Source organism: Schistocerca americana, chromosome 4 (assembly GCF_021461395.2).
Source record: "Schistocerca americana isolate TAMUIC-IGC-003095 chromosome 4, iqSchAmer2.1, whole genome shotgun sequence".
Taxonomy (NCBI): Eukaryota; Metazoa; Arthropoda; class Insecta; order Orthoptera; family Acrididae; genus Schistocerca; species Schistocerca americana.
Genome location: NC_060122.1, coordinates 199,252,718 through 199,278,892, shown reverse-complemented (window position 1 = coordinate 199,278,892; position 26,175 = coordinate 199,252,718). Strand labels below are relative to the sequence as shown.

Genomic DNA, 26,175 nt, shown 5'->3' with positions numbered 1-26,175 from the left:
TGTTTGTGATACAATATCCACAGACAACATCCATCTTCAGGAGTTCTGGGAACCGGAGTGATGCGAAACTTTTTTGATGTGTGTATAAAAAACATAAGTTTTACTACTAAAGAGAGAATTGTTTGTTTATTTTTGTTTGAATTCACAAGGTATAAAATTGTGAAATTTATATCACCTTTTCACCAAACTGAGTAATGACATTGTAGTGTGGCTTCTCCAGAAAATTCATACACTGAAAGATGGATTTCACTTCAGTGGCTTTACTGTGCCTTTTTGTTTAGCTCAAGAAAATGTATTCATGCTTTGTGAGTATGAATGTTTGTAACAGAGCAAGTGCTGTAATGGATATTTTGTACTGCTCACATGAAAAATAATTTAGCTCATTTAAACAAACAAAGAACAATAACTGTTCTCTGCATTGTATGTCTTGAATGTTTTCACTTCCTTTTTTTCAGCTGTGTGCGAAGACAACTATAATGATTAGCTCCGAGTTTCAAAGTGACAGACTATGGCTGAATGGAAGGTATGTTCTCATTAAAAAGATTACTCTAACATGAGCAATATTAGGAAAAGGATAGGTTGCTACTCATCATGATCCATTGAGTTTCAGACAAGCACAATCAAAAGACTGTTACACATTCGTTTTGGAAATGCTGGTGGTAGTGGTCATGTGTGCATTAGGTGTGCTTGCTTGTGTGAATGTGTTTTTTCTTTGCTGAATAAGGCTTTGGCTGGTAGCTATAACATGTAACAGTCTTTTTGTTGTATGTGTCTGCAAGTCAATCGATCATCTTTATGGTGTACAGCAATCTATCCTTTTTCTAATATTGTTGATATACCAACCTGGAGTTTCTGTTGTTGGATTTTACTCCAATATGAGATTATTTATTGGCCACCAGCACTGGAATACCTGGAACAGGACTGATAGACACACAAGTCTAAGAACACAGTGAAACTCAAGGTATGATTGTTTACTGTAGTTCCTCAATAAGGATAAAGATAGTAAACATGTTGGAGAAAAGTTGTAGCAGATGGTGAAGAAGAGAATTAATTTCTACAAAAGCCACATTAAAATATGTCTACAGGAAATTATCAGAAAATAACACTGAAGTTGTAGCTAAGGTTTAAATTAAAGCTTTAAATTTGTGTTGCATGCTAGCACTGTTCCACTTCTCCCTGTGCAGTGGCTGGTAAGTGGTTATTATTATTCACTCACAAATATTATTAATAAATTTCTGTACATAAACATGTTTGGTAAGGTTTCATGACTCTGTTTAAAATACATATAAAATGCTAAGTTTTTATTTACAATGCATTTCATAGGCTTTGTTCCATCATTAGGTGGTAATTACAGTGTTTAGCTCAGATGTATTACTCCCAGGAAAACTAATGATGTTGAAATATCTGGAATATTGACTGTAGACTGTTTCTCATGGTTTAATAAGAAGAAATTTTGGGAACTGATGTGTCATATATGCAATTGTTTGTATCTTTATTGTGCTCTTTCCTCAATGGGTCTGCATTCAAGTTTTATGCATTAACTGTCTTCAAACTTTACACAGGTTGTCACAGTATTAAAGCGTCTCCTGGCTTATAGTGATTTTATAGATTTTTTTATCTCATAGTGTACAAAGATTTTAATAAAGTTATACATTATTAAATATTGTTTTTTTACACATTTATATGTAATTTCTGTGACCTTGGGGAATATCAGTTTGGATTCCCTAGAAATATTGGAAGATGAACATCAATGAAAGCAAAACAAGGATAATGGAATGTAGTTGAGTTAGCCTGGATGATGTTGCGGGAATTAGATTAGGAAATGAGACACTTAAAGTAGTAAAGGAGTTTTGCCATTTGGGGAGCAAAATAACTGATGATGGTCGAAGTAGAGAGGATATAAAATGTAGACTGGCAATGGCAAGGAAAGCGTTTCTGAAGAAGAGAAATTTGTTAACATTGAGTATAGATTAACTGTCAGGAAGTCGTTTCTGAAAGTACTTGTATGGAGTGTAGCCATGTATGGAACTGAAACGTGGACGGTAAGTAGTTTGGACAAGAAGAGAATAGAAGCTTTCGAAATACCTGTAGCCTGGTTTATATTTGTGATAAGTTCTCTTTTGCCACACTGATTCAGGTGTCTACCATGTCCAGTGAAACTGTTCCTTTTGTAGCCACTAATATCTAATAATTTTACATTTGTAAATTTAGCACAAAAAATCTCAGTTTATCATTAGTTTGCCTGATTTCTGTGTTGACACATGACCAATCAGGCAGGTCATACCTGAGTGGTAGAGTAGCTACAATAACATTGGTGAAGTGTAAGTATTGTATTACTAAGATCAGTTTCTTGATGAATCTGTTGGCTCTGTTTTTGTTTATGTTGTTTGGACCTCCGATCTGCACTACACAGTCCTTTTTTGTGAGTTTGGAGCTTTCATGTTTATACCAGCAGTAACTGTGTCTGTAAATACTTATACTGTTCCCGGCCTGCATTGACATTAGATTTGAGATGTTTCATATGTGGCTGTCCCCAAATAATTTCACCTCGCGTTTCTGCAGACACTGCTGCACTTCCGTCTCGGACATCTTGTGTTCATTAGCCAGCGAGTGACAAACAGTCTTTTTTTCACGCAGTATTTCATAACATTCTTCAACATCCAGTGCAGCGAATTTATTGGTCACAGTAATTTTGCTTACCCTTTTGAAAGTCACTGTGTTTGGCACTCACAACAATGTACATATTGTTTAGAGCATCGATATCACTCTGAAATACTTTTATTATTTCATCTTTGCCTCTGACAGCATTTATGATTTCTCGTTCATGTATTTCCATGACACAGGTGTGGCATGTCCAAGTAGGAGAGCTGAAGGTTTCTCTAAATTTTCTGTTGTGTCAGGAGGTGGGTCTGACGGGTGACAGAAGACTCCAAACACCATTTTATACCCACCCCTGATACTTAGTCTTGCGCAATCTTACATACAGTTTCAATTTCTATCTAGATGGATTTGAGTCCTCATCTACTGCAACAAATACACCACCTGCAATTTCCATTAGCCTATTGTGTCAATGTTCAATTAAATTTTCCCCAAAGATCTCACTGCTATCAATTTCAGGTTTCAACCAGCTTTCTGTACATAGTTGTACGCCTCATTGCTTTTCAGCAGCACTTCAGACTGTGGCACTTTGTTGTGAGTGCTTCAGCAGTTAACTATTAGGATTTTAATTCTCTCACCTGTGAAGGGCATTATTTTGGATCTTACACTTATACTTCTGGGTCTCCTGCAGCTATCTTTATCTAGACTGGATGGAGAGTTGCATAATCTAAGCAACCCTTGTGCGCATTCCACACACCATCAGTTACCTGGGTTGCAGCCTCTGATGTGCAGTGCATACCTGACCCATTAAGGGGGACACCACAGTTTTCAACCATACAGTACAAGTCCAGGAATTCACAGCCTACCTTGTCACAGGACCTTTTAAGTCTCTGGTCAAGTCCTTCCTCTTGATTCAGCCATGTTCAGTTCTGGAGACAATGCTGCTATTTCTGTGATTAATAAATGTCTCATTTAACATTGGTAAGTAAAATTTATCAGAATGCAAGTTCTGCCAAGTAGAAACCAAAATGAGAGTGAATAAACAAAAATGAGGAAGGTAACAGTCTACAGACCTTCGCAGTTTTTGAGTGACTGTACTTTTCCTGCTTTTTTTAGTTTATGTAGCCATCTTTCCCGCATTCAACTACCCAACCAAACCCACCTGCAGCCACAGAGAAATGCATTTAGGTGTCTGCAGGAAACTGTTTACTAAAACTACAAAAAAGAGCAGTTGTTCCAAAGGTAGTAAAATGTTTATTCTGTTACATACATCTATGTCACACACATCAATGAGCTATAGATGACTCACTGCCTTCCCTTTGTTCTGCTTTTTGTTTAAATCCTGGGATTTCTGTTGCAACTTTTGCCAAAAAGATTTAATTCATTCTGTTACACAATACAACATCCCTTAACCAAAGAAGCCCCACATTATTGCATGTGATATTTACAAGCTTGAGTAGAGACGTAGAGATATGCACGGACAGTTTTTTTTTTTTTTTCGTAATAAACAGTCCTGTTACCTGTGACAGAGTCAACAGAATGATGCTATTTCCAGCAAGCTATGTTCATAATATCTTTACCACCTAATAATAGATATTTTATTCATATTCCAACACAGATAAAATAATAAATTTTGTGAGAAATTTTTATCAGTCAGTTGTTTAAAAACTATCTCACCCAAAACATTACTGTAGAGAATGCCAGAAGACTGACAGATATTGAGATTGTTGGTTTACATGTATTCCTTGCATCTTAAGAGAATCACATACGATATAGTGCAAGAAGTACAAAATTTGCTAGATTTCTGAATACAAACAATAACAATCTAAATATGACAATGTCAACATCTGATTGGAATATAAATAATGACAGGAGTAATCATAACAGCTTACTTCAGATTGTGTCCTACTAGTATTGTACAAGCACAGAGGCAGTGATGGAAAGGTGTCTCAAGTGGGAGAGGAGGCAATAAGTGCATGAGATAGGAATGTGGTGCCCGTATCTTTTACACTTATGGAACCTTCTGTATTTGATGGACAGAGAGAGTCTCTGACATTAGATTTTTTAAGTTAGTTGTTGCAACAGATCTGCATGAAACAGGACACAAATGTTGTAGTAAAATTATCGTAAAATCTAAGAAATTTTGGATTAAAGGAGACCAGACACCGAAAATCAGAAGTGTTGAGTTGTCAATAGGCACATGCAAAATAAAGAAAACCTGCTAGTTTTCAGTTATCCATTGACAAACTAGAGTAAAAAAACCACACACACACACACACACACACACACACACACACACAAAGAGAGAGAGAGAGAGAGAGAGAGAGAGAGAGAGAGAGGGAGGGGGGGAGGGTTGCCTGCTAGAAGTGCAGAAGGGGACAGGTGGTAGATATACAGGCTAGGCATGTGATGCATGATTGCAGGGGCTGAAGGGGAGTGGCACACACTGAGGGCAACATAAGAACCCCTCTCAACTTATGTCCCCACATCGTTTTAAGTGTACACTGCTTCCCACCAGCCCCTACTATTATGCATTACGTGCTTATCCCATGTACCTGCCACCCCCGCTTTCACATTCCTAGCCAGCAAACTAATTGCCTCCGTTTGAGATGCTAGTCTCCCACCCTTAGTCCACATCCCTTCCTCCCTCTCCCTCTACTCACCACAACTTTCTTTCACATGTGCCTGTCAACAATTCAATGCTCCTGTTTTTTGGTGAGTGGTCTCCTTTAATCCAAAACAGGACACAAAATAACACATGTGAATTAAGCATTGACCATTTTGCAGACAAAGCCTGGCAACACAAGAAATCAGCAGAAACAAAAGCTACAGCCAGATGTAACACAGAATGATAAGCTTGACAAGGAACACACAAAAACAATAAGGAACTTAGTGAGACATGCCTCTTCCCTTAAACCACCTCATATGCAGTAAATCTACTTAATTTGACTTATTATAGATCACCTATATCCAACAACATACATTATCTTTCAAAATTGATCAAATTACAATCTGAATTAGCTATCAGAATACTCACATTAAAATAATGGAAAATACAAAATGGAATAATAACATGAATTAGGATACACTGCTTGTCACCACATCGACGAGTCCTTAAGTGGCAGACAGGCACATTTAAAAGTAGACTCTTGGAAAGTACCAAGTTTTGGACATAGTCCTTCATCAGATGAAAGACAAGCAAATATATATTTGAACAGGCACTACTCACACACATTGCCACTGTTGTCTCGGGGCACTGCAGTGGCACTATGCATGGTGACAACGGAAGCCACATATGTGTTTGTCTCTGATCTTGTGAACGACTTTGACGAAAAGCTGACTTTTTCTTCCAACAGACTACCGTCAAATGTGCTTGTCTGCCATTCAGTGTTTCCTCTATGTGGTGAGAAGCAATCCATCCTGATTCATATTATTATTTTTTTAATTATACGGATGACATACGAAGGTTGCCCAGAAAGTAATGCGCCAAATTCTTTTCCTCAGCTGAAAACAATGCTACAAATGCGAAACATTATGTATGTATTATCTGAAGTCTCCTGAGTGAGAGCACAAAGTTTCTGTCACTTCTGACAGATAGCGTAGCTGCAGGACAGTTTCAAAATGGTGTCTGTAGGTGATGTACATTACAAGTAACATGCCGTCATTGAATGTCACTGCAGAGAAAGAAACTGTGGGGAATATTCACAAGTGCTTGTGCAAAGTCTAAGGAGCATCTGCTGTTGACAGAAGTACAGTTAGTCACTGGGCAAGGAGGGTGAGGTCATTAGAAGGCGGTTCAGTGGAGCTCCACGATTTGCAGCAGTCGGGGAGGCAATCCACGGCTGTCACACCTGACCTAGCCCCCCTCGGACTTCCATTTGTTTGGGCCATTAAAGGATCCCATTCATGAAAGACATTTTGAGGAAGATGAGGAGGTATTCACACAGTGAAGCACTGGCTCTGCCACCAGGACAAGGGTTGGTACCAACAGGGCATACATGCCTTTGTCTTGCTCTGAAGGAAGGCCATAGAACAGGATGGAGATTGCGTGGAAAAATAGGGTGTGTAGATAAAACACCAGTCTTTTGTTTGTGTAATTCTCATTATGTTCAATAAAGAATTATTGAAGAAACAAAATGAGCTGCATTACTTTCTGCATAACCCTCATATTTGTAAAGTAAACTAAGAACAGATCTTGTTTCTGTACAAATATGTAGAAATTACATGTTGTTGTGGTCTTCAGTCCTGAGACTGGTTTGATGAAGCTCTCCATGCTACTCTATCCTGTGCAAGCTGCTTCATCTCCCAGTATGTACTGCATCCTACATCCTTCTGAGTCTGCTTAGTGTATTCATCTCTTGGTCTCCCTCTACAATTTTTACCCTCCACACTGCCCTCCAATACTAAATTGGTGATCACTTGATGCCTCAGAACATGTCCTACCAACCGATCCCTTCTTCTAGTCAAGTTGTGCCACAAACTTCTCTTCTCCCCAATCCTATTCAATACCTCCTCATTAGTTATGTGATCTACCCATCTAATCTTCAGCATTCTTCTGTAGCACCACATTTTGAACGCTTCTATTTTCTTCTTGTCTAAACTATTTATCGTCCATGTTTCACTTCCATACATGGCCACACTCCGTACAAATACTTTCAGAAATTACTTCCTGACACTTAAATCTATATTCTATGTTAACAAATTTCTCTTCTTCAGGAAATAACCCATAACAGATGGGAAAAGGAGGACATCAAAAGCAAATTAGCACTGGCAAAAAGGGATTCCCATCCAAGAGAAGTCTAGTAATATCAAACATGGGCCTTAATTTGAGAAAGAAATTTAGGAGAATGTACGTTTGGCGCACAGCATTGTATGGTAGTCAAACATGGACTGTGGGAAAACTGGAACAGAAGAGAATCAAAGCATTTGTGATGTGATGCTACAGAAGAATGTTGAAAATTAGGTGAACTGATAAGGTATGCAATGAGGAGATTCTCTGCAGAGTTGGTGAGGAAAGGAATATATGGAAAACACTGACAAGAAGAAGGGACAGGATGGTAAGACATCTGTTAAGACATTGCAGAATAACTTCCATGGTACTACAGGGAGCTGTAGAGGATAAAAACTGTAAAAGAAGACAGAGATTGGAACACATCCAGCAAATAATTGATGACATAGGTTGCAAGTGCAACTCTGATGTGAAGATGTTGGGACAGGAGAGAAATTCATGGTAGGCCACATCAGACCAGTCAGAACACTGATGACTCAAAAAAAAAAAAAAAGGGGGGGGGCATGCTAAGCTTCTTGTAGAGAACAATAAAAAATCAAATACAGTCTCAGGATGTGAACCTATGAAAGTGAAACTGGTTCTCTGTCATAGCGCACAACCTAGGACAGAAGTTACCAATACGTTTAAATTGAGAGAATTACAACATCTAGGTATCAATCCATTAGAATGTTTGATGATGTTAACTTGCTCTGCTGTTGGTACCTTATGAGTGCTTCCATGACAACCCAGATGATTGCTAAAGAACATTTCATATAGTAACAGTCTTCATTCCAAACATACCTCTCTTCTAACAAAATGTAAACACAATTTTGTCATTTACCTATGTAAATATGCATAAATATTAAAGAAGCTGTTGTAAACACTTACCAGTTGTGCAGTATGATGACAACTAATTGCTTTTATAGCATGAAGAAGAATCTAATCATGGTTTTTGAATTAGATTGTCATAGATGGAACCTAATGTTGATCATCGAGACTTTCCCAGACACCTCTAAAAGATAGGAATCAGAGACTTCACAAATTATTTGTGTGACTCAGTTTCAAAACATGCTTCAAGTAACATATTCTGTATGTATAAGACAGTTAAAGTGAGAGCAGAGAAGGGGCATATAGGCATTTTGTAAACGGCCAGTGGTGAATTAAATTGCAGTGCCACTGAAGTGGGTTGCAGTGCAGTCTAAAGGACAGAACAACAGTGTGCTTAAACTGGTATTTACCTTTTTTCCTTAATGATCTAAAATATTTGTATATGTTACCAGTTACCATGATGAAATAATTTAATTGTATAGATAAAAAATCTACTCACCAAGTGGCGGCAGAACACACACATAAAAGAGCGTTGTAATTAGGCAAGCTTTCGGAGCCAGGGGCTCCTTCTTCAGGCAGAAGGGTTTAAGGAGAAGGAAGAGGGGTGAAGGAAAAGGACCAGAAAACTCTAGGAAAAGGGGTAGATTTTGGGATAGTCACCCAGAACTATGGGTCAGGGGAGACTTACCTTCTCATTCCATATGGTAAGTCTCTCCTGACCCATGGTTCTGGGTGACTTTCCCAAAATCTACCCCTTTTTGTAGACCTCTCCAGCCCTTTTCCTTCACACTTCTTCCTTCTTGTTCAACCCTTCTGCCTGAAGAAGGAGCCACTGGCTCTGAAAGCTTGCCTAATTACAACCCTCTTTTATGTGTTTGTTCTGCCACCATTTGGTGAGTAGATTTTTTACCTACACAGTTAAATTATTTTGTCAAAAATTGATTGTTTTTGCAGTTACCATGATGGGTTGTTATGATATTTTATCAGCCACAATGTACTCTGTATGCCCTGACACATATTTTATAATCATGAGATGCACCACCCATGTAATAAGGTCCTGACTGTATATTATACAGATGACAACATTTGTATCTCAAATAAGTGGACTTCAAAAAATTTGAAGGGCTATGTCAAGTGTTGCAACATACACTGATTACATAGGGCCCACTGAACTGTAGGCAGCTAAGTAAATGACTGAGTGAATGTAACTACTTTACAGTGTATCATTTGTTCAACTACTGGAATCTAAATGTTGTAGTTCTGGAATAATAGTAACAAATTTCACACATTTAACATGCACAACTCTTGGTAGACTGAAAGTTTGAGTTAGATATCTTACATATTTTGCAGTGTTAATCTCTGTTGCTATAATTAATAAGGAGGGCATCTCAATCTCTTGCATATAAGCAATGGCATGTTCAATATATTTGTATATTTGTGTATAAAACAGTTGAAAGTGACTGTCAGTGATTCAGCCAGACAAGCTTTTTAATTTACATGCTCACATGATATCAAAAGGGTAATCATCACTTCTTTGGAATAGTGGATATCCATTAATTCTCAGGGATATAATAAGTCTTTTGTGTAACTTATGAAGTTTAGTTCCTGTGGCATGACACATTTGGAAACTGAACAACTCATTTATATAAAAAATGCCAATTTTTTCGTCTTGCCTCCCTCTATATAAATTTCTGAGGACACCCATGCATCCAGTCACAAAGTAGGATGTAACACAGTGTTCAAATAGATTTTGCATCTTGGATATTCTAGTGCAGTTTTTTTCCTGCTGTAGCAAAGGCAGAAAACTGGAAATTTTCAAAACATTAAAAATGGATTAAAAGAACACCTATACAAATGCTCCAGCTATTTAAGTTTCTGGGACTGCATATACCTGTTAGTACTGCAAGACATATGTTTGCTGCTTACTTTCATGAAGTGTACCATTAAAGGTTTCATTTCTCATTACGTAATATAGCAGAAAACGCGAAAAGACCGTACAGTCGTATTTTCTGTTTACGTTCTGCTGCAGCAAATCTATAGAATTTCGTTTAGTTGTTCCTTGCTCTCTCCAGCAATTTAACTTAGCGTACCTCTTCATTATTTAACTAGCATTTCCGGAAAGTAGCGTAAAGTTTAACTTGTTGTTTCAGAAACTTTGCACTTTTGTTTTTGTTTACACACAGTTGCGTATAGGCCAAATTTGTGTAACCATATTTTCGTGTTTATCTGTAATTTAACTGACTTATTCTTAATAAATTATTACGTTTATCATGAGTGAAAAGTGCTTGACTTGCCGTAGAATTGTTAGGTCGGGGCTTTGGTGTGATGGGTGCTGTAGTTTTTTCTATGTGGGTGACTGTAGTGGCGTGGGAATAGGGGAAGTAAATGAGACTCATCAGTGGTTTTGTAGGATTTGTAGTAGAGATAGGAAGATACTGGAACAGGAGGGGAAAATTGCTGCCCTTCAGGCTGAGTTAGACAAGGCCAGGGGAGATCTTGACAGGTTAAGGAGGGAGAAGGGTAAAGAGAGGTGGGAAGTGGCAACAGGCAACAGGAGGAACAGGCCTAGAACTTTGTCTGACAGCTTTATGGTGAATGTGGAAAATAGATTTGACCTGTTGCTTCAGTTAGAAGCTGGTGAGCCTCAAGCAGTTACAGGTGTAGACAGGGCACAACAAACTTTCAGCAGCAAATTGAAAAGTAAGAATCTAGGGAAATCAGTAAAGAGAAAGAAAGTGTTGTTGTTAGGTAGTTCCCATGGAAGAGGTGTTGGCCAACTCTTGCAGGATGAACTAGGATCAGAATACCAGGTCACCAATTTTTTTAAACCTAGTGCTGGTCTGGAGCAGGTGACAGAGGATTTAGGATCACTTTGCAAAGATTTCACTAAGGAAGACACCGTGGTTATAGTGGGTGGGGCAGGTAACAGTATTGACAGAGATCCTGGGTACAGCATAGAGTGTGACCTGGCGAAGATTGCATCAGCATCGAGGCATACCAGTGTTGAGTTTGTATCTGTTCTTGGGCGCCATGACCGACCTCATTTGAACTCTTCTGTCAAGAGAGTTAATTTGGAGCTGGAACGGCTGCTCATGTTGGGTGCGGGGTCACACATTGGTGTGGTTCATGTTGATTCTGTCAGTAGGTGGGGTTATACTAGGCATGGCCTTCACCTCAACAGGAAGGGGAAGGGTAAATTGGCTGGGGAAATAGCAGGAAAGTTAAAGGGGGGAGGCACTGTCATGAGTGGTAAAATACCAGTGGTTATAGGATTCAGAAAAGACCCTTTTTTAGGGTAGGGAGGACAGAAAGAAAACAAATTTTAAGAGAGGTTAGAACTGAGACAAACCTTCAGTTTGAGAAAGAAATCAAAAAACATAATTCCAGCTTATTACATCAACATAAACAGCCATTGGTTAAGAATTTTCAACTGTCAGCAGATATTTTAACTCCATCCAATTTTAAGTCAGTCAATGTGAAATGTCAGCTATCTTTATTGCATCAAAATATTCGAGGACTGAGAAATAAAATTAATGAATTAACTATCTGCATAGATGAATTAGAGTCTTCAAACCCAGCTGACATAATCTGCCTCTCTGAACATCATGTGACCACTGGTATAGAACTTTTAAGTGTTACAGGGTTTAGGTTAGCATCTCACTATTGTAGATCAGAAATGGAGAAAGGAGGAGTTGCCACATTCATCAGGAACTGTCATAAATTTAAGAACATAGACATTCATAAATTTTGCCTAGAACAGCATATGGAAGCATGTGCAACAGAATTAGATTTTCACAAAAAATCTTTCATAATATTAAGTGTATATCGAGCACCTGCAGGTAACTTTAATCTGTTTGTAAACCACCTTGAAGCTGTACTGGCCCATTTAACAACCAAAAACAAAGAAATAGTGGTTGCTGGTGATTTCAATGTAGATTTCCTTAAAGACTCTCCCAATAAGAACCTATTTGAGTTAGTAACACTATCATTCAACTTAATTCCCACAGTAAAGTTCCCCACTAGGATAACCACTTGCTCACAAACAGCCATTGATAATATCTTTATAGAAAAGTCAAATGAACAAAATTATATTACAAAACCAATAGTCAATGGCCTCTCAGACCATGACATGCAGTTCCTTCTGTTAAATGTTAATACTGAACAGGATATAAAATCTGTTAAATCTGAGCTCAAGAGGGTAATCAGTAAGCCAAAAATTGATTATTTTAGGACACTCCTCAGAGACATTCACTGGACTGATGTTTACAGTGCTCATGGCATTAATGAAAAATATAACATTTTTGCTAATAAAGTGCTTACCTTATTTGAACACTGCTTTCCCCCAAAACTTACCAAGGTTAGAGCAAAGTCTACAAAGAAGCCATGGATTACTCGAGGAATAGGGGTATCTTGTAAAACAAAAAGAAAACTGTATCTGTCAATCCGAAACATTTCCAATGTTGATGCTATAGCACATTATAAGAAATACTGCAAAATATTAAAGACTGTAATACGGATGTCAAAGCAAATATATTACAAGGAAAAGATAGTCATATCAGATAACAAAATAAAGACAATATGGGATATAGTGAAGGAGGAGACCGGTAGAACCAGACATGAAGAGGAACAAATAGCATTAAGAGTAAATGATGCATTGGTGACAGATGTGTATAGTGTTGCAGAACTTTTTAACAAACATTTTATAACTGTTACTGAAAAGATGGGGTTGTCAGGTTCGGTAGATGCTGCTATGGATTACCTTAGACCAGACATTTCAAGTAACTTCCATAATATGAATTTGACCCTCACTACCCCAACAGAAATAATGTCCATCATAAAATCTTTAAAATCAAAAACATCTAGTGGGTATGATGAAATATCAACAAAGTTAATTAAAGAATGTGATTCTGAGCTAAGTAACATATTAAGCTATCTGTGTAACCAGTCGTTTATCAGTGGAATATTTCCCGAATGGCTGAAATATGCGGAAGTTAAGCCACTGTTTAAGAAGGGAGATAAAGAAATAGCATCAAATTTCCGTCCAATTTCACTGTTGCCAGCATTCTCAAAAATTTTCGAAAAAGTAATGTACAGTCGTCTTTATAACCATCTTATCTCAAATAACATACTGTCAAAGTCACAGTTTGGATTTCTAAAAGGTTCTGATATTGAGAAGGCTATCTACACTTACAGTGAAAATGTACTTAATTCATTAGACAAAAAATTGCAGGCAACTGGTATATTTTGTGATCTGTCAAAGGCATTTGACTGTGTAAATCACAATATCCTTTTAAGTAAACTAGAATATTATAGTGTAACAGGAAATGCTGCAAAATGGTTCAAATCTTATATCTCTGGCAGGAAACAAAGGGTGTTATTAGGAAAGAGACATGTATCAAGCTATCAGGCATCATCCAACTGGGAACTAATTACATGTGGGGTCCCACAAGGTTCCATTTTGGGGCCCTTACTTTTTCTTGTGTATATCAATGACCTTTCATCAGTAACATTACCAGATGCCAAGTTTGTTTTGTTTGCTGATGATACAAACATTGCAATAAATAGCAAATCAAGTGTAGTCTTAGAAAGATCAGCCAATAAAATATTTGTAGACATTAATCACTGGTTCCTAGCCAATTCTTTGTCACTAAACTTTGGAAAAACACACTACATGCAGTTCAGAACTTGTAAGGGGTGTCCCAAGAGTATATGTCTAACATATGATGACAAGAAGATAGAAGAAGTGGACGGTGTTAAATTCTTGGGATTACAGCTTGATAATAAATTCAACTGGGAGGAGCACACCACAGAACTGCTGAAGCGTCTTAACAAATCTCTGTTTGCAATGCGAATTTTGTCAGACATAGGGGATATAAAAATGAAAAAGCTGGCATACTATGCTTACTTTCATTCCATAATGTCATATGGGATTATTTTCTGGGGTAATTCATCAAGCCAAGCTAAAGTTTTCCGGGCACAAAAACGTGCAGTAAGAATTATATGTGGTGTGAACTCAAGAACATCCTGCAGAAGCCTGTTTAGGGAACTAAGGATACTAACTACAGCTTCCCAATATATTTATTCCTTAATGAAATTTGTCATTAAAAATATATCACTTTTTCAAACCAACAGCTCAATTCATGGAATCAATACTAGAAATAAGAATAATCTTCACAAGGATTTAAAGTCACTTAGTCTTGTACAAAAAGGTGTGCATTATTCAGGAACACACATTTTCAATAACTTGCCAGCAGCCATAAAAAGCTTAACAACCAATGAAATTCAGTTTAAGAGAAGCCTAAAGGATTTATTGGTGGCCAACTCCTTCTACTCCATTGATGAATTTCTGAGGAAAACCAACTGATTTGTATATAAGTACAACATAACTTCTGCACAATTTCAGTGCAGTAATGTGTTCACTGAAAATTTGTGTGTGTGTGTGTAAGTATAATCTAACTTCTGCACCATTTCAGTGCAGTAATGTGTTCATTGTAAATAAGTATTACAGTAGTTGTATTACATGTTTCTTACCTTATAAATAAATAAAAAACTTTTTTATTTTAAATTCAGTGCAATAGTATTTGTAAAATGACTCTTAGTGTTCATTAAAAAATGACGATCATTCCACTTGGGACCTGTGGAATGGTACATTAGCTTATTTGTTTTAGTTTAAATATTTGTCATGTATTGTTGTTTTTCTGACATGTTCCACATCCTGGAGGACCTCCTCACTACGGATCAATTGGAATGAAAGTAAATCTAATCTAATCTAATCTAATACCTGCAGTAATGCCACTGGTAAACAAGAAAGTTATTAGGTGTAGTATGTATTTTTATAATTGAGAAAGATATTCATTTGCACCCATTTTAAGGTCAAATCAAGTTGAGAAAATACCTTTGATTAGTAAGCTGATTTCTGTAGTTTGTGTGTGACATATTGCCCATTTAAAGGCCCTCTGACAGTAACAAATATTGGGCAATCAAACACAACACTTAATACTTATTATATTATTATGTTTCTGCTGCCATTACTAAAATCACTTTATACCTCAAATTACATGGTTCTAAATAACTAGTGTTTAACTGAGACTTTTTATTGTTTTTGCATTCTAGGGAAGAGAACTGTGAAAATCCACGTATCCAAAACTGTTTGAGAGAAGGTATGTACATAAGCATTGGCTGATGGTGAATATAACTCATCTTGTAACTATTAGCACCCTTTACAAGGAAAATGAAAGATCAGCGCATCTGTTTGTGATCTTTACTACTATGCTCTAATTTAAGTTTTTAATACACACATCAAAAAAAGTTTTGCATCACCCCGATTCCCAGAACTTCTGAAGATGTATGTTGTCTGTGGATATTGTATCATAGACACAGTCCCTTTGACTATTCAGAGATGTCACTAAACCTGCCCAAAGATGTAAACAACCAAGCATGAGCAGCGCCTATTAGGCGGAGGGAGTCCGACAGCCAATCAGTTCCAGTCTTTCCACCAGGAAGGAGGTACATGGTTCATATTGTCTGTAGTTCAGCCATGCCTAGATGGTCAATACCATGGTTCGATCACATTCACATTGTTACTTTGTGCTAGGAAGAGCTCTCAACAAGGGAAGTGACCAGGTGTCTTGGAGTGAACCAAAGCGATGTTGCTCGGTCATGGAGGAGATACAGAGAGACAGGAACTGTTGATGACATGCCTCGCACAGGCTGTGGAAGGGCTACTACTGCAGTGGATGACCCCAACCTATGGATTATGACTCAGGGGATCCCTGCCAGCAATGCCACTATATTGAATAATGCTTTTTGTGCAGCCAAAGAATGTTATGTTACAACTCAAACTGTGCACAATAGGCTGCTTGATGTGCAACTTCATTCTCAATGTCCATGACGATGTCCATCTTTACAACCACAACACCATGAAGCATGGTACAGGTGGGCCCAATAACAAGCCGAATGGACTGCTCAGGATTGGCATCACTTTCTCTTTACCAATGAGTGTTGCATATGCCTTCAACCAGACAATCATCAGAGACGTGTTTGGAGGTAACCTGGTCGGGCTGAAAGCCTTAGACACACTGTGAGTGCAGCAACATGTAGGTTCCCTACTATTTTGGGGTGGCATTATGTGGGACCGATGAACGCTGCTGGTGACCATGGAAGGCACCATTATGGCTGTACGATACATGAATGTCATCCTCCAACCGATAGTGCAATCATATAGGCAGCATATTGGCAAGGCATTTGTCTTCATGGATGACAATTTGCGCTCCCGTCATGCACATCTTGTGAATGACTTCCTTTAGGATAATGACATTGCTCAACTACAGTGGCCAGCATGTTCTCCAGACATGAACCCTATCAAACATGCCTGGGATAGATTGAAAAGGGCTGTTTATGGATGACTTGACCCACCAACCAGTCTGAAGGGTCTATGCCGAATTGCCATTCAGGAGTGGGACAATCTGGACCAACAGTTCCTTGATGAACTTGTGGATAGTATGCCACAATGAATACAGGCAAGCATCATAACAAGAGGACGTGCTACTGGGTATCAGAGGTACCGGTGTGTACAGCAATCTGGCCCACAACCTCTGAAGGTCTCGCTGTATGGTGGTACAACATGCAATGTGTGGTTTTCATGAGCAATAAAAAGGGCGAAAATGATGTTTATGTTGATCTCTATTCCAATCTTCTGTACAGGTTTCGGAACTATCAGAACAAAGGTGATGCAAAACTTTTTTTGATGTGTGAATATGGAGTCACTGCAGTTAATTATAATTAATGATATTTGTGCAAGGTATGTACAAATATCTCAGTGGAAGAAAGAAAGCAACTATGTCTGCAAAGTGAATACACAGAATTTGAATTATGTGCTCGGTCTTTGTAAGCTGTGCCACTCTCCTCCCTCTGCCCCCCCCCCCCTTCCCCTTTCCTTCCTTCAGTGCTTCAAGTAATGGAATTAACGAAAGGGCATCCTAGCAAGTGAGCAGAGTAATCTGTATGACTGCTAGGTCAAGCTGTGGTTTTACCTGAGAAATGTCATTTAATTACAGTTTTGAAGGCACAACGTACAAACAGTTCTGTGGAAATGCCACAAGTATGTACATGGCAAGGAAAGAAAATGTATGGAAATCTTTCATATGTACCAAACACAATAAACTCCTTGTTCAGCTCAGATTTATGCATAACATCGTCATGATCTGGACATGGCAGAACCTCAAAATATAAACCCAAACTTACCTCATTCTGGTCCTTCTCAGCTCAATGAGCTACCTTCCTGTTTATAAGTTTCCATGTCACTGGAGGTTGCACAAAAGTCTCTGATCACATAAAATGCACAGACCAGTTTGAAAACTGTCTCCATTTTCATAAAATTTCCTGGCAACCACAGCTGCCACATTTGAAACAAGAAAGAGGACTTATTTGATTATGGTAATAACCAGCAGAAAAAATGTGAATGTGCTCCTGTTTATTAAAAGTCCTTGACTTAAAAGTGAGGTACCAGCTGCCATATGCTATCTTCCTCGGCAACTTTAAAAATTTAAAAAGAAAATTCTCAAAAATTTTGGAGTCTGTCGCCATAAGTCACTCATACCCATGAACCCCCACCTGCTCAAACTCACTCTCTCATTCAGCTCAACTCATTGTCATTATCTCTTTGTGTCTTTCTCACTGTCACTTCCCATTGTCTCACAGCAACAGTCTCCTTCATTCTGTTCTACTAATACTGTCTCCTCTTGATGACACTGTCTCTGTCTTGCTCTCTCTTACTGCTATCTCATTCATTCCTTTCCACTGCTGCTGTCCCTTCTCACTGTCACCATCTCTCTGTCACTTTCATTGACTCTGTCTTTCATTATCACTGGCTCTCACCAACTTCCACTTTCTCATTCTCTTTATTCCTTTCCCATTGGCACTGTCTCCTTCACTCTTTTCCCAGCACTGTTCTCTCACTGTCAACTATGATCCACTGTTAATGTGTCCCGCTCTTTCTCTCATAGTGCCATTGTCTCCTTCCCTCTTTCTACATCACAAGTACTGTCTACTATCTTCCAGTATTTATTACTTTTCCATTTCTTTCACACTGCCACTGCCTCCTTCTCTCTCAGCACAAAAAGCTTGAATATGTTTGCTTACCAAAATTTTTGGGAAAAATTTTAAAAGTGCTGATGAAGGTAGAATGATGCAGCTGGTAACCTCCACTTTTTCAGTCAGCATCTTTTAATAAACAGGAGCATATTGACCTTTTTTTGCATTCCAGCAGGAGCATTTTTCCACTTTATTTCTTCTTCCCGCTACAGCAGGATATGTCACTCATATGAAAAGAACTTTTTGATAGTTAACTTAAGTGAAATTAAACTAATACAAATTTCATTTTCAAAGTTTTCCACGATTGGTATCTTAGGTTTATATTTTAAAAATTACAGCCATTTGCTGTGCATAGCCATCTTGGAATCTGCAACTTGGTTTTGATACCTAAAATACAATGTTTTTGGGGTGTTTCTCAATAGCAGATAAAGATCTTTGACACTTCTAAATAAATGCCCAGAGACTATACCATTAAAATTTGAGTAATTTGCTGCTGTTATGTATTATTTAGATTATGCCTCACACAGGATTTTACGTGTGCAGCTAGGGTAAAGTTGAACCTCTGTATCTCAAAAACAGATAAAGATATGAGGAAAATTTTCAAATTTGTTTGAGATTGGTATCTTAGGGATATTATAAAAATTTCTGCCATTTGCTGTGCATGGCCGTCTTGGAATCCACGGCTCGGTTTTATTATGCAAAAACCATGTTTTCTCAGGAACTGCCCATGAACTAAGTGGTGCCTCCGTAAGCCTTTTAAGGTGCACCATTGATCACATCTAATGCAAAAAGAAACAACTGATTGGCTCCATTTGCCTAATCTGGAAGAATTGTGTCATATTCAGACTTTCACCCTGTACTGTAGGGTAGTTACTGTAAGCAGATACTTCTGTTGGGTATATTAATGGTCCTTACAAATTCAGGAGGAGGATGATTCAAACCTACATCTAGCCATCCTGATTTAGGTTTTCCATGATTTCCCAAAGCCAGTTAAAGCAACTACTGGGATGGTTCCTTTGAAAGTGCATGGCCGCTTTCATTCTACATCCTTCCCTAATCCAAACTTGTGCTCCGTCTCTAATGACCGCATTGTCAATTGGACGTTAAACACTGATCTCCTCCTCCTCCTCCACTAATAGCCCCAAGTCCAAGGACTATCCAAAACACTTTACCCTACCTTTCTGTCACCTATAGAACCCAAGGTATGAGCCCTGGAAAAATCCCATTTTTATGTGCAGAATTTTGGAAAATACCAATGTTATTTGAACCTTCACAGACAGAGAATATCCAGCCCAGTGGCTCTAGAATCAGATTTCCTGTAGCATTTCTTCTCATGACACCAAAAAACCATCACTACTGTGAACCAGTGACCATCTTGTAATGCTTTTGTCACCCAAAACCACTCAGGCTATGAGAAACTCAACCACATCACCCACCAGGACTTGAGTTACCTCTCAGAGCTGTGAAATGAGATAAATCCTACTATCATCCTACAAAGCAGCTGCTGCAGTACCCGTGCCATTTGATTTGGGACTTCTCCCTGCCCCTTCCCCACCAGCAGCTGCTCTGAATTGTGCAAGTGGGAACTGTTCCATTGGCACTTTCTCCATTTTTGCTCCCGATCACTTATACTTTGTCTGGATCCCATTCTCACTTACCATTCCCTTGCCTTCAGCCATCCTACTCCTGTCAATTTCCACCATGTTCCTCCTGCCTGAAGTCAGTCAGTCAGTCAGTCAGTCAGTCTGTCTGTCTGTCTGTCTGTCTGTCCCTCCCTCCCTCCCTCCCTCCCTCCCTCCCTCCCTCCCTCTCTCCAACTTTCTATATCTCTTACATGCTCTACCCACACATTAGCTACTCAGTTTCATAATTTCTGCCATACTTAATTTGCCATTTTACTGACAGCAGACTGGTTCCTCATCTCATATTTAAGAGTTCCGACATGCATGTGTCCACTCCGCCCTGTCCCCCTTTCAGTCGTGCTACTTCTTTCCTCTGCTCTCCCTTCCTTCTGTCCAAGTAATCACCAACAAACAATCATTGTTTCTGTGCTACATATCTTTGCATGTTTTTTTTTTCTCCAGATGAATGACTGTCATTCTTCAATTTTATTTGTCACTAAAAATGAAACCTAGATAATTCATTAAGAAATTGTAGTACTATTTAACTTTGTTTGTTATGTGATTGGAGATTCAAGCCAAGTAAAATTTATTAGGTTTTGATTCCAGTAACCACACTTCATTTCAGGCTGGATAAATGAATGATGGACACAAAAACAAAGATTTTTGAGGAAAAGATTGTTGGCAGAAACAAAGCGTAATGAGCAGAGACAAAACTGTGATATAAAAGTATGGAAACATGTATATGGAAACATGCATGCAGAGCTAATTGATGAAATTTATAAACTGAGACAGAAGATAACAGGGCATAACAGCTGATTTCCTTAGATTTCTGGCACACAGTTAATATAGGGTGAAAAAATACTACAGGAAGTCAGTACTGTGTCACAAGGAGATAACAGTTATCTTGTTTTATAATTATGTTAACAAATCACAGTTTAGAATGCTTTTTTATTGTAATGACCAGTTTTGATTGATTAGGCCATCTTCATATTTTAAATATGCAGGGGATCGAAGCTATTACAGTAGAAAATATGTGACATGCATAATACTTTGTTCTTGGGGAAAACTCTGTTATTTCATCTTCTGTGAATGTTATGAGGCATGCTAAGTATGAGTCAGCCTCTCTACAGTGTTGACTTATGGTGCAATATTTTAGTCTAGGTTTTTATTTGGTAAGGAGTAGGGGCAGAGGCACTCAGCTCAGTAAGATGACTGCTGGCAACTGTCAGGATAAAGAGTTGGCATACTAGACTGAGAAAGATAACAAATGGTGATAGTTTTTGTTATGCTAGTAGATAACAGAAGCCGACGATGTCCAACACTCGCGTGATACCAGGAAATGGCAGGTGGTATTTATTGTGTATGGTGATAACTTTAGGTTTTGTAAAAGGCTCGTTGTCCAACCAATTGGCCACTTGCCAGAGATGTGCCTCCTTATATGAAACAATTTTCAGTCTAGAAAGCTTTGTGAATGGTGCTGTTCCTTTTAGTTAGACAAAGTATTGCCCTCTGCACTCTGTCAAGAAATGTAATCAGTTATTACCTTCTGATATCATAGGAAATGGGACATTCCTCACTTTATGCCAGATACTCCATCTCCATGTTTTTAGTCAAGACCAGGGGTGGCTAAGAATTTGGCCTGTGAGCCATGCCCTGGCACAAGTGCTGCCTGTAATGCTCAGCGTCACTGCACTTGTCCACCACTGCCACACAATGCTGTATGAGTGCAAGGAGGGGGATGAGGGGAAACTGAATGTGCTGCATTGGAATGGGAGTGAAATTGCACTGCATACAACTTTGTTTTATATTTCACAGTTCTCAACAACATCACTCACAAACAAAATGAGTTTCCAGTATCATTTAACTATTTTTTACACAGTGAAGACATGATATAATGTTTATCTGGTACAAACTGTCAGCGTACGGTCAGACGTAGACAGTTTCACAAATATGCCTGGTCTGGTTGCCATGTAACTGTGACTTATTCAGTTTCACAATCAAAGAAAAGGTCTTTCACACACAGATGTTGACTGAAATATTGTAGCACTTTTGCTACCTCATTGTGGGGGCATGGCAACTCCACCTGAGGAAAGCTATGTAGATGTTCTAGACAGTTTTAACAGTAAAGGATTTGTCATTAAAATAGGAGTAACCTTTCAGATTAATCAGTTACATTTGTGCATGCACAGGTGTGCTTTTAACTGAAAGAGCAAATGATCTCAAAAAACAGATGTTAAATTGGCAGTGTTTTCAAAATGTTTATGAAACGATCCTTGCAATTCCTTAAAGACTGCAACGAATTCTTCCAGTCTCACTTTTTCTTTAATGGTAGTGAGGTTAGGGATCTGTACTCTTTTTCAGAATGGATCCCTTCTACAATGTGATTTTCTTTTGAAATGCATTCCCATCAAATTGGAAAGAAGTTGCTCACCTTGCATTTTCTTAATGTGGACAATGTGTAGTCAAGTCCACTTAGAATACGAGGTCTGCAATCCATTCTGGATGTTCTAATTTTCATTCCTGTATTCCTTTTTCCTTCATAAATCCAACAACAGTGAGTTTTAAATAAAAAAGATTGTTGCAGGCATATCCCTTGTCTTAACCAATGTACTTTACAGTAATATATTAGGTCTCTATACTCAGTCAGCTCTGTTGAAAACTGTTGCAACTAACAGTGGAATAAGGCATGCAACTTCAGGAATGTTACTATTCATTACACCAATTTCTTCATGTGGTGCATGCCTGCAAATTTAGCACAAAATGCTTCTCGATATACAGTACATAAAGGCTTGTAATGGCAGAGCACTACATTGCCTCTTTTTGTGCTCTCAGCCACTGGATCTGTGGATGTTCTTCATACCACAAACAAATGGAGAAGGGTAAACAGTGCTGACACCACGATTCTGTTGAATTGGAGGCAGTTGGGATGACTTAAAAATGCCACACCGTGATACTGATTGAAGTGTTGCACTGTACCTAGTACTTCCGAGGAGGACTGAGCAAAGCCAAGACAGACCTCTGCTCACATGTGGGCCACACACTTGGGCTGCATCAAGTTTGGCACAATGTGGTTGGCCCTTGTCTACACATTATATTGCCTTCATATGGTAGTTCCCTCTTTGTTGTATCCTATGAAGAGTGAATTGTGTATTTCACCTTTCTACACCATGATTATTTCTTCATTGTTGTCAAGCATACTCCATTAATTAAGTCTGTGACATTGTTATTGCAGCCTATACATTTTATTAGAACTGTAAATGTTATTTGTTTTCTTTTTTACATACAGTTTTTCCTTGTTTCAATCTGTTCATATTTAGTCCGTAAAAGAGCTGCTAAATCTGGAAACAATGAAAATATGTCTGCATGGAATGTCCATATTTGTTCAGAAAATAATTTCCCCACGGCTGCTGGCCTTGCATCATCTGCTGCAGGTTATGCATGTTTGGGTGAGTAATATTTATTTAAGATTTATTTGTTTGGAATTATGAGGGATGGCCATTAAATAAACTGTGATCTGCTGCTGGAATATGCTTTTACTGCCAGATACATTCATCAGAAAATGAATCGTGTGTTTGAAAGAACAATCTATGATGTTAAATAGTGCACAAGTGAGTCACTACCTAGTAGTATGCACAATAATAATAATAATAATCTTTGTTTGTGCATAATAACTTTACAGCCTTGGAAATTATAATTTTTAGTATATTTACAACAACGAAATTATGTCATAAATGTAATGAATGTATACAACTAGTACCGTGTTAGAGACTATTATACTAATATTTACCACCACTAATACTGTAGTGATAAACGGCAGGCTGGGTGCCTGACAGAGGCTGTGGAAATAACGCTGCTCCTTATTGAAATATGGCTCAAAACAACTGGTCTCTAGTTTAATATTTAGACATTTTACAACTAAATACAACGCTATTCACACTGATGTGTGCTTGTACTATCTCTCTCAATACTCTGAAGTGGAAAGATAGAGTTTTCATACCACTGTATGAAACTTGGGCAGATTTCTAGTGACTGTTAACAAAGGATGCTTTTGTGTCTGTTGTCTTTAGAAAGAAGGGCTGGAGATGTAAATGGCAATCCAAGGAAAGAAATTTCCATGGAGGAATGATTTCAGTAGCTGCACTTTAATTGGAATTACACATGATACTTCTTAAAATATCTTGGTTTACTAGGCCTCATTGAAGTATTCCATCACATCAGCTTCTAGTGTGATGTGGTTGAGATACCCCAGTAGCCTTATAGTGGAATTAAGACAGAAATTTCTTTTAGAGATGCTCTGTATGCTGACACAGTTCCACATATCACAACTCAAAGCTTACTTTAACTGGTAATGTTTCACCATTGATAGATACAGTACTGAATTGGGAGTCTAGCTGATATTTTTTGCGGATATCCAAACTACCTTACAGTTATTGCAGTTTTTGGAAATTGATATCAGAATAACATTAATGTTAATGAAGGCCCCTTGATAAGGAAAATTCATTGACAAGTGAGATTTTGTATTTTTGTTTGTTAGGCTTACAATTCTGTATGTATTTTCCATTTGAAATTTAAGTTATTTAGATATAAAAAATATATGTATAAGTAAGCCATATAATTATATTTCAGATTTTCATCTTTTTGGAAGAAGAGAGATTTTTAAAATTCTGTTATTTATCAAAATCCCTGGTGTTTCCTTGATAACTTCTTAATTGTATTTGTATTTCTTTATTGGTCTTGTAAATCGTGATTTTGTAGATTGTTTGCACAAATGGTGTAAGACAAGTAAGGTTTGATATGGTAAATACAAATTGTACATATTATGATTTTGAAAAATAATTCAGTACTTGTTGCACATTGGTAACATGTTTATAAAAACAAATAAGCTGACCGAAAGAATAGTGTGGTTAAGAAAATCTGATCAGTTTACACTAATTTTTATGGTGTTCCAGAAATGGTCGAGCAAGTGCTCCTTCAGCTTCACTTTAAACTAGTGTAAATGTAGTATCTGTTCCATATAGGATGGCACCTGGTTATACAGAATAATGCCAGTACGATACACTCCTCTTGTACATATGTTTTTTCTTACTTTATTGGCATGTAGGCTGTGCTTTTCTCTTGTACCATAAGAATGGAAATAACAATTGCACTTGAAGATTTTTTCCTTTAATGTGCTTCCTTTTATGAAGATTAGTGCTTCGTAGATATATAAACAAGAAAGGGTCAGTAAACTGAGACTTTTAAGTATTGGGAGTCTCTGTGTTTAGGACGTTTTATTATTCTGACAAGATCTTTCTGTAGTATAAATGTTTATTGTTAATTATGAAGTTCTCCCTAAAGATAATACCACAATAGTGAATCAATGTTGCCATAGTACATTGTGGCCTCTGATGCACAGCTTGTATTTTGTGAGATGATTTTTACAGCGTGTGTGAGTATATTTAAATTTTTGTTTACATTATTCAGGTGTATCTCCCATTTCAGGTTTTCCTAAATATGTACACTTAAAAATTTTGTCTCACTCATCAGTGTTAAAATCAAACATTGGAAAATCCAGGATGGAATGTAACAATACGAGAGAAGGAAAATTGCTACTCACGATATAGCAGAGATGCTGAGCCGTGATAGGCACAATAAAAACATTCACACAATCATAGCTTTCAGCCATTAAGGCCTTTGTCAGCAGTAGACACACATACACACACGCGCACACACACACACTCACACTCACACTAGCGCAACTTGCACACACATCTGCAATCTCAGAGAGCTGAAACTACACTGCGAGCAGCAGCACCAGTGTATGATGGGAGTGGCGACTGAGTGGGGGTAAGGAGGAGGCTGGCGCGGGGAGGGGGAGGGATAGTATGGTGGGAGTGGCGGACAGTGAAGTGTTGGCATTTAGACGGAGGGTAGGAGAGAAGGTGCAGAGGGGGGAGAGGAGTAAGTAGCGGAAAGGAGAGAAATAAAAGTAAAAGAAATTAAAAGACTGGGTGTGGTGGTGAAATGACGGCTGTGTAGTGCTGGAATGGGAACAGGGAGGGGGCTGGACGGGTGAGGACAGTGACTAACGAAGGTACAATGTAGAAGAAAGATGATGTAGCAGTCACAGTTGTGGATTCTGACTGTCTCTTGGAGACACTGGATTGTCTTGCAGCAGCATGAGATAAACTGCTTTCAATCACCACACAGTGAAGCAGCTACAGTGCTGAAAATTCTAGCTGACATCAAAACATTCCACTGATACAAGGCTACAACCCAGCAGTCATG

General features: G+C 38.2%; 1 protein-coding gene across 1 annotated transcript in view; it reads left to right on the top strand.

The window, feature by feature from the left end:
• The window catches only part of LOC124612756 (diphosphomevalonate decarboxylase), a 76,117-nt gene that overhangs the window by 15,224 nt on the left and 34,718 nt on the right, over positions 1-26,175 (top strand). The window contains exons 3-5 of the mRNA XM_047141149.1: positions 456-523; positions 15,308-15,354; positions 23,226-23,354. Of these exons, the coding sequence (XP_046997105.1) occupies positions 456-523; positions 15,308-15,354; positions 23,226-23,354 (244 nt within the window). The remainder of the gene's footprint in view (positions 1-455; positions 524-15,307; positions 15,355-23,225; positions 23,355-26,175) is intronic.